Source organism: Carex rostrata, chromosome 7 (genome assembly GCF_964058835.1).
Source record: "Carex rostrata chromosome 7, lpCarRost1.2, whole genome shotgun sequence".
NCBI classification, from domain to species: Eukaryota; Viridiplantae; Streptophyta; class Magnoliopsida; order Poales; family Cyperaceae; genus Carex; species Carex rostrata.
This window is the reverse complement of record NC_135924.1, coordinates 6,637,737-6,647,982: the sequence shown is the minus strand read 5'-3', so window position 1 is coordinate 6,647,982 and position 10,246 is coordinate 6,637,737. Positions and strand designations below refer to the sequence as shown.

The 10,246-nt window shown below is 36.7% G+C and overlaps 2 protein-coding genes across 2 annotated transcripts; both read left to right on the top strand.

The window, feature by feature from the left end:
* Positions 1-741: 741 nt before the first annotated feature.
* LOC144556512 (uncharacterized) lies at positions 742-2,829 on the top strand. Its single transcript, XM_078304888.1, is given in 4 exon segments — positions 742-1,336; positions 1,827-1,993; positions 2,239-2,275; positions 2,277-2,829. Coding segments are annotated over 4 exon segments (483 nt in total). The 5' UTR covers positions 742-1,231; the 3' UTR covers positions 2,451-2,829.
* A 3,578-nt stretch (positions 2,830-6,407) lies between these two features.
* LOC144556587 (uncharacterized) lies at positions 6,408-7,584 on the top strand. The gene is made up of 3 exons (XM_078304970.1): positions 6,408-6,768; positions 7,030-7,215; positions 7,323-7,584. The coding sequence occupies exons 1-3, from the start codon at positions 6,408-6,410 to the stop codon at positions 7,364-7,366; spliced, it is 591 nt and encodes a 196-aa protein (XP_078161096.1). The 3' UTR covers positions 7,367-7,584.
* Positions 7,585-10,246: the final 2,662 nt, after the last annotated feature.

The window sequence follows — 10,246 nt, the reverse complement described above, 5'->3', positions numbered from 1 at the left end:
GTCCACCTCTCCCGCCGCCTCTTTCACTGTGACGGTTCCAATCCCTCACTCTGCTCCAACGTTGGACACTTCTCCGCTCTCTGCCATGTCATCCACCACCCGAAATCCAGTTCGTCTCCGCTGTCTCCACTTACATGGGCTCCAATATCGCGATCCATGTGGATATCATTGTTAGAAATGTACTATAGGCTAGAATATTTATGGGCCATATTAATAATTAATATGGATCAACTCTTTATTGGGCTAGGCCCAAATTTCTGATATTCTGATCTGATCTGAAATGGATAAGTCTTCTGAAAGGGTTCAACGAATTAATACCATGAATAGGCTCAAACGAACTGGTGCATATAATTTATAAATATGTTGCGATCTGTTCAGAATTCGGTTGGCCATTATCATTCAGATTTTCAGAAAAACAGAAAGAGAGACAGATAAAAGAGGGGCTGTTAATTCGGTACTAGCATATCGAATTACAGAAGTTTATCAACTTGTTCGTGTGGATACTGATAGAAGCGTGACTGCTAGGCTGTTGTGTGGATCTAACACGAAGGAAAGGAGACACGAAGGAAAAGAAAATAAGGCTACTGCTAGACTTGAAGTTTCCGCTGCGCGTCTAGTGGTAAACTCTGTTTTAATCCTAGAATTAGTTTTATACTTGGATTCTGGTTTTCGGGTAGTGAACAAATCTTGAACTGTTTCGAATTGTTGCACTATAACCTACTCGAAATCCCAACAATCATGTGCTCCATCCGTAGAGATCCCACCTGGGTCTTCGTCTCTGATCAGAACTCTAATTCTGTCTCTTGGGCCGGATCGCCATCTGGTAAGGATAAGGGGCTGTGCGGTCGTGTGGAGAACGTAATTGTGGCTGCCAGAGGGGCGGGTCACCTCCGACCCAGTAAGCTTTTGTTTGTAGTCGCACGTGGATTGGAAGAGGAGATGAGAAACAAATTCTTGCATGAATTTGGGGCTGTTGAGAGTGATTTTTCAGATGAAATGGATGATGAATGGCTTGGAATAAGTGACGATTCAAAACGACTTTTAAATTTCAAAGCATTTAAGATTCAAATTATTGATGATCGTGTGCAGAATGTAACCGTTGAAGAAAAAATGGCTCGAACAGAATTGGATTTGAGTAGTGCGATTGAATCCAAGATTTCAACAGCAAGTCCATGTAATGATGGTTTGGGCAATGTGATTAATTTTGATATTACAGTTCTAGCTAAATGCTATGGTCTCGGGGATAAGTAATGGGTATGCAATGCTCCTGCTACGAACACCGCCTCAGAAGATGAGAGAAATGTACAAGTCCAACTATGAGCTTGTCATTCTTATGGTAATTATTGGACATGCTTATGCATAACTGAAGTGTACTATGCGTGTTTAAGTTTCAAGATTATATCTTTACTAGTTCTTTATTCGTTTAGTCAATTTGAAATAATATTGGATCGGGCATGGATAGTGAAAGAGTTGGCAATTCTTGATTCATTTTGTAGATATGCCCTACAAGTGTGCATCATGCTTTCCTAAAATTAGATTCTTTTTCTTGACAATAATAAGGTTGATTCGTTTTACTTAGGAAGAAAGGAGATGCCCTACATGTGTGCATCATGCTTTCCTAAAATTAGATTCTTTTTCTTGACAATAATAAGGTTGATTGGTTTTACTTAGGAAGAAAGGAGATTAATTTCTCATATTTTCCTACCTAACCCAATACAGACTATCGCAGTTTTGCAGTTGTGCAGTTGTGCATATTTGCTTCATATAACCTCCTTTAGGACCATTTTCTTTATCTCATTTGAAGAATATGAAACTTGCATGTATAGGCAAAATCAGAGGTCGAGCAGCCAATTCTTGAAGAATTGAATGCAATCTTAGCTGGAAAGACAGGAATAGTTTGCCAAAGTGTCCTGGAGGAGTTTAAAGGTGGTGTTTCCAAATGCGGTGGCCCTGTAGAGAGAAATACAGCAAAGGAACTTGAGAAAACTCTTGTGTAAGTTTCCAGATCAGTTTAATAGTTTTAATAACATAGTTAACTCTAATGAATGAGCCTAATTTTTGGGTTTCATAGTGATCTTGTTTTTAACTTGAGGTATATATATCAACCAATATTAATTTGCAAAAAGTTATAATTAGAAGCAACTATTCAATATATATTAATGCTTTAAATTCATTCCTCTTACAATGGTGTTGTCACTTGCTGGCTTGTATTCTAACAATTAGTTTTCTCTCTTGCAGAGTGGTACCAGACAATCCATCAGAGAGGGTTATGAGTCTCCCTCCCAGCAACAACAAAAGTGGATCCAAAGAACAAGATTATATTTGGCACTGGGGACCATTGGCGTGCTCCAACCCTGACGGCCAAGAAAATGGTTGTCAGAGCTATTGCCCAAACTGGCATGTCTCTTTTGACCATTGTACACCGACACCGTGCTCTCAATGGTGTGTAGTGCTACTATGTTTTTCTTCCTTTGTTTGGATGCAGGCCATAGTTAATAACCGACCTTTGTTTCCTAACTGGTGTTTAGTTCATTAGTTAATATTTTTGGTTCGATTTTTTTTCGGTTGGGGAGGAGGGGGGTTGGGGGGTACAATGCCTTCAGGCCTTATCGTCAGCCGGTAACCAACCCAAGCTCTAGCTGGCTTTTAGTGTTACGAGTTTGGTTTCTGTATTCTTGTTTGTTTGGTAGGCTGTAGGCAAGTGATTCGTTTTAAAACGGATCGTTGTATAACTGGGTATTCTTCTTTTCTAACTCTGGGTCAGTATATTCAAAAGTGGTTTATGTGAATAGGAATATGCTAGCATGCTATGCATAGTATAAAGTCCTTCCATGCAACGCCTTGGATTTTGACTTTTTAAAATTCTAACGGTCGATCTGAACCGTTCATCTTGTTCACCATTCAAACACATATTAATATGGTGAACAAGATGAACGGTTCGGATCGACCGTTAGGATTTTGAAAAGTCGAAATCTAAGACGTTGCATGGAGGGGCTCTATGTTATGCATAGCATGCTAGCATATTCCATTTCATGTTTCATCATAATTTTGACTGCTCTTAATATGTGGAATTGCTGGGCGTGGGTAGGGCTGGGCAAAAGAGCTCGAACTTGTAACTCGCTTATTTACAGTTCGCTTTAACTCACTCATTTACAACTCGGCCCATCTACAACTCGAGTTGGCCAACTCATTTAATAAATGAGCTGAGTTCGAGTTGGTCCCAACTTGCTCATTTATAACTCGAGTTACACAGTATTGGTCACAATAAATCTCAAAATAATCAAATCCGAATCTCTAGACTCTTATTTGTGCTTTGAGATTCGTGCAAAATATGTTTGAACTTGTGTTGTAATACTATCACTGGTTAAACGAGTTATAACGAATTGTGAGCCAACTCAAGTTGATAACGAGCTGAGTTCGAGTTGGCTCTACAACTCATATTATCATCTCAACTCGAGTTGGCTCGCTCGTTTATTAAACGAGCTGAGTTCGAGTTGGGGGTAACTCGCTCAAACTCGGCTCATTTACAGCCCTAGGCGTGGGAGAGTTGTTAATTATATATATATATTTTTTATTTTTAAATATTCCATGTTTGATTGAGACCTAAAGGTGAATTAGATAGGCTAGCAATTAAGTTTAATTTTAGTCTTTCAAATTTGAACTTCTTAGATAGGTCGTTTGGGTCATGGTTGTGGAGTAAAGTTATTGAGAATTAAATTGTTTACTTCATCTTACTCATATTTTATATCTTGTTTGATAGTCTACGTCATGGATTAAATTAATTCATATGAAGAAGTAAGATATTGAGAAATAAATTCAAATCTATGATTGTGGATCCTGCAAGTGGAGTAAGCGTGGAGTAAGTTGATTCACCTAGAGAGGTGAAGTCAGTTACTTCGGATTAACTCACCTATTTTTCCATCTCACTTCTATTTTATTTCTCATTTAGCTCCTTAAGCAAGGAGTAAGGATTTTACTCCACCACTTACTCTACAATCAAACATGACCAAAATTTTGTGGCATGTGAATTTCATATCAATTGTTAGTTTTAAATTATGAATTAACTCTAGGCTTTTAATCAAACATGAATATTGTAGGTCGATCTAAATTATAATAATCAACTTGGGTCTTTTTAACTTTAATTCTCAATTAAACAGTTTAGTGCCGAGTGAAAGAAGAGCTCTTCTTCTTCTGCTTTTTTTTTTTTTTGTTGTCGTTGTTGTTGTCGTTGTTGTCTATGGCCGTTATTGCTAAAAGAAGATTTCCAATGTTTCACACTATACCGCATGTGGATTGTGAATTTTGAACCATGTTGAATACCCAGCAATTGCAGCTTTATTTGTATTATTTAATAGTATTACGTCTTTGGTTGCATGATCCTTAGCTTAAATTAATTAGGTCATTAATTAGCGGCAATCAACCCTTCAACATGGAACATTATATTTATCAAAAGTCAAAATGCAGCTAAAAATTCTGGTAAAACAATATTTACGTCTTTATTCAAACTGTCCGATCAAAATTTAGATCAATTCAGTCCGAGGTAAAATGCACGGACCTCTTTTAGTATTCGTGCAGATTCTGTTACCCATGTTTCACATGTACCAAACCATATTTGAGATTTTCATCTAGCTGCTGGGAGCAGCTTGGGTCTGATGCATCATGCATCGCAACCAAATTGAGTTTGATGGATAAATCTACCGTAGATCAGCATCACGAAAATTAACGGAGCATTGTAAACAAATTTGATTTATTCTAAAATTAAAAACCCGATAATTGCACAAATCAATAGATCTTTCGATCGAGCTTTCCCCTCCCCTCTCCTCTCGCTCCAGCTCTCGTTTGCATCACCTAACTCTCGGTCACGCATTCCTCCACCAGCTCTCTCTCCTGCCTAAACAACTCATGTCGCATCTCTTTCTCTCTCGCATGCGCAACTCGTATCGACTTTCTCTTGTAAGAAAATAATAATTGCGTGCATGGCCCAAAATAAAACTTTAAATGGGCTGATTATGAGACGTAATTAAATGGCCTGCTTTATATATAATCATTAAAGGGTGCATGCTGATTAAAGGCGCTATTATTCTTTGTTTAATTAAAAGGAGCATTTATCTTTAATTGGATAGATTCATCCTGACATAGCATATTTTAAAGGTGCGCTATTAAATGGGTGCTATTAAAAGATGCATACATGGCTATCTGATGAAATGGCTTAAAGGTGCGCATCCAGTGGTCAACAGATGCTTTGACTAAGCTTCTAAAGGATGCATTATTATCCACATATTGTCTGACAGAGAATTAAAGAGTGCGCTATTAATTGAACAGATGCATACTGACAAATTTGATTAAAGGGTCTATTTCCCCTATAAATAGATGCTTTAATGACAGGCATTGAGAACGAAAATTCTAATAGTAAGGTTGATCCTCTCTTCATCTATATTCATAAAGAAAAAGTTGTCATTGCTTAGAAAGAGAAAGAGGAGAGAAATCACTTTGCAGTTCTTCTGACGGTTTGCGAAGAACAATTCAAGTATTGTTCTAAATCACTTTGCAGTTCTTCTAACGGTTTGCGAAGAACGATTCGAGTATTATTCTAAAGATTACGATGGACAAATGTATGTAATCTATCTAATTGATTCACACGTGGAGACTTTGATTTCTAAGATCTTTGATTTGCTTTCGATGATTTTAATTCCGCTATCGAAACTTTAAAGATGATTAGTTGTACTCATGATAATGATTGTGTGTAAATAGTTGAGCACGAAATAACATCTACTTACATGTGGTATCAGAGCCTCAGGTTTTGGATTTCATATTCTCCCGAATAAGTTACTTGTTTTATGAATTTATTATTATTATTTTCTTTTAATGATTTATGAATAAAATTTGCGGTAACTTTGAATTATGATGGTATTGCTAGACACCAAAGTGTCCTTACCCTAAAGAAATCAAAGTATACTAAATTTAATGGTTAAAAATTAATTAATCATTTATTAAGATTATATGATATTAAAATCTGTCATATACTAAATTTAATGGTTTAATTAATTAGTAGATTATGAGATTTTATGAATTGCCCAAAGGTTGATTACATTCTCATAATTTACACAACTTAAGTTGATAATTTACGTTATTCTTCAATTGTTAGTTACCCAAAGGCAACAACATGTATTGAAACAACAAAATTATCATATTAAAGTATTTTCTAGTAAAATATTATGTTTAATATATCTTAATAAATCCCAAAGGATAATTAGGATATATTAATTAAGTTATTGCTCCAAAATCTGAAATTATAAATTATTGCATTATGTCTCTTCTCTTATGATTTTTTTTTCCTTCTTATGTTTTTAATTTTATCTTCTTATCTTCTTTTCTTTTAAAAAATTACAGTTAATGTACCTGTATCGATGCAATCGCATGCGTCATCTGTGACGGTCTTTAATGGTCTTAACTTTGCTGAATGGAATGAACAAGTCCAATTTCACTTAGGTGCACAGGACTTGGACATAGCATTATTAGTCGATAAGCCCGATGCTATAACTGATGAAAGCACTGAGGAAGATAAGGCCTTTATGGCAGAGTGGGAACGTTCTAATAGGTTATGCCTTATGTTTTTGCGAATGACGGTTGATGGAAACATTAAGGTTGCTCTTTCGGACACGGATAACGCTCAAGAGTTTCTAGAAAACGTCAAGGCACGCTCACAGACAGCCGATAAGTCGCTTGCTGGTGCACTTATGGCAAAACTTACCACCATGAAGTATGATGGTAGTCGCACTATGCATGCACATATCGTAGAAATGACATCTCTCTCCGCAAAACTTAAGAGTTTGGGAATGACAGTTGATGAAGGGTTTCTAGTTCAATTTATTTTGAACTCCCTGCCGAATGATGTTTATAGTCCGTTCCAAATTAATTATAATGCTCAAGAAAAGAAATGGAACATAAATGAATTGACTAGTAAACTTGTTCAGGAAGAGGCAAGGCTTAAGGAAATGAAACCTAACACTGTTCATTTTTCAAACCTAGAAGCTGGGTCGGGTTCTAATGCTAAACCAGGGAAAGCTAAGACTAAGAAGAAGGGGAAAGCCTTTCAGGTGTCTTCTAATGCAAGCTTTAAGAAAGAAGGGAACAAACTAAAGTGCCATTTTTGTCGTAAAATGGGTCACTTTCAGAAGGATTGTCTGAAAAGGAAGGTTTGGTTCGAAAAGAAAGGTATGAATCATACTTTTGTTACTTTTGAATCAAATTTTATTGATGTTCCTAATAATACTTGGTGGATTGACTCGGGCTCTACAACTCATATTTCAAACAACTTACAGGGATTTCTTACGATCCAAACCACAAGCCAAAGACAACAAAGTGAAAGATATGTAATTATGGGCAATAAAGACAAGGTGCCAGTGGAAGGTGTCGGTACATACCGGCTTATATTAAGTTTTGGCAATATTGTCGATTTGTATGATACACTATATGTACCTTTGTTTTCTCGCAACTTATTATCTGTATCTAAGTTGGATGATTGTGGCTATGTATTTAAATTTGGATCTAAATGCTTTAGTTTATATAAAAATAATTGCATGATTGGTTGTGGCAATTTGATTGATGGATTATATAAATTAGAGTTAGATAATTCTTATGTAGAATCTCTGATTACCGTAAACAATACTATTGGAATGAAAAGAAATATGAATAATGAAAAGTCAGCATACTTGTGGCACAAAAGATTGGGTCATATATCCAAAGAAAGAATGCAACGTTTAGTGAAGTCCGAAGTTCTTCCAAACTTGGATTTTACTGACTTAGGTGTATGTATCGACTGTATAAAAGGAAAACAGACAAAACATACAAAGAAAGGTGCCACTCGTAGCTCTCAACTTCTAGAAATAATTCACACGGATATTTGTGGACCATTTGATGTTCCCTCCTTTAATAAAGAAAAGTATTTCATCACCTTCATCGATGATTTTTCACGTTATGGGTTTGTTTATCTTCTAAATGAGAAGTCACAATCTATTGATGCACTTGAGGTGTTTATAAATGAGGTTGAAAGACAGTTAGAAAAACAAGTGAAAATCATTCGATCTGATCGCGGTGGAGAATTTTATGGTAGATATGATGAATCAGGACAAAATCCTGGACCTTTTGCTAAGTTCTTAGAAAAGCGTGGTATATGTGCGCAATACACTATGCCCGGCACACCACAACAAAATGGTGTTGCTGAACGTCGTAACAGAACACTTATGGACATGGTTCGGAGTATGCTCAGTCACTCAACTGTGCCTAAATCTTTGTGGATGTATGCACTTAAGACCGCCATGTATTTACTAAACCGGGTTCCAAGTAAGGCAGTAGAAAGGACTCCTTTCGAACTGTGGACGGGAAGGAAACCTAGTTTGCGTCATATACATGTATGGGGTTGCCCTGCGGAGGTCCGTTTGTATAACCCACACGAAAAGAAATTGGATTTCAGAACTGTTAGCGGATTCTTTATTGGATATCTAGATAAATCCAAAGGTTTCAGATTTTACTGTCCGAATCATAGCACGAGAATTGTTGAATCCGGAAATGCACGTTTCATCGAGAATGCTGAAGTCAGTGCAAGAAGTTCTGATCAGTGTAATTCTGATCTTCAGGAAATTACAGAACAAGTTACTGTTCCTTTGTCTGTTATTTCGAAAGTAGTTGTTCCGACAGTTGTTTCGAAAGTAGTTCATCCGACTGTTCCAGAACAACCAACTACTACTGAAGACATTCTGATTGATGACATCATTGTTGATGATGTAGTTGAACCGAATGATATACCATTAAGAAGGTCTACCCGTGAACGGAGATCAGCTATATCTGACGATTTTTTGGTTTATCTACAAGAATCTGAAATTGATTCTGCAATTGATGATCCGGTTTCATACAAGAAAGCTATTGAATGTGAAGAATCTGATAAATGGATTGATGCCATGAAAGATGAGTTAAAATCAATGGAACAAAATCAAGTCTGGGATCTCGTCAAATTGCCTCACGATTCCAAGCGAGTTGGATGTAAATGGATCTTTAAGATCAAACGTGACTCAAAAGGCAAAATTGAACGATATAAAGCTAGACTGGTTGCCAAAGGTTTCACTCAGAAAGACGGCATTGATTATAAAGAGACATTTTCGCCCGTCTCTAAGAAAGATTCTTTGCGTATCATCATGGCTTTAGTAGCTCATTACGATCTTGAGTTACACCAAATGGACGTCAAAACTGCTTTTCTGAATGGAGAACTTGAAGAGGAAGTCTACATGGATCAGCCCGAGGGCTTTTCAATTGGGGGAAAGGATATGGTTTGCAAATTGAAAAAGTCGATATATGGGCTGAAACAAGCATCACGACAATGGTATCTCAAGTTCAATGATGTGATTACTTCTTTTGGTTTTAAGGAAAACATTGTTGATCGTTGTATATACTTGAAGGTCAGTGGGAGTAAGATAATGTTTCTAGTTCTATATGTTGACGATATTTTACTTGCGACTAACGATCTTGGTATGATGAAAAACACCAAGAATTTTCTCTCGAATAATTTCGAAATGAAAGATATGGGTGAGGCGAACTATGTGATAGGAATAGAAATATTTCGTGATCGATCACAAGGTTTGTTAGGTTTGTCTCAGAAAACATATATTAACAAGATTCTCGAGAGATTTAAGATGGAGAAATGTTCAGCTGGTAAGGTACCGATTCAGAAAGGGGATAAATTTGGTTTATATCAATGTCCTAAAAACGAATTGGAAAAGGAAGAAATGAATAATATTCCTTATGCTTCTATTGTGGGTAGTTTAATGTATGCACAGACTTGTACAAGACCAGATATCAGTTTTGCTGTAGGAATGCTTGGACGTTATCAAAGCAATCCTGGAATAGAACATTGGAAGGCAGCAAAGAAAGTTTTACGATATCTTCAAGGTACTAAAGATCACATGTTGACGTATAGGAGATCAAACTACTTAGAGACAGTCGGTTATTCAGATTCAGATTATGCCGGATGTTGTGATACACGAAAATCCACTTGCAGATATGTGTATCTTCTAGCCGGCGGAGCAATCTCATGGAAAAGTGCGAAGCAGACAGTAATCGCTGCATCCACTATGGAAGCCGAGTTCGTGGCATGTTTTGAAGCCATGGTACAAGGACTATGGCTGCGGAACTTTATTTCGGGACTTGGAATTGTCGACAGTATTGTCAAGCCGCTGAAAATTTATTGTGATAA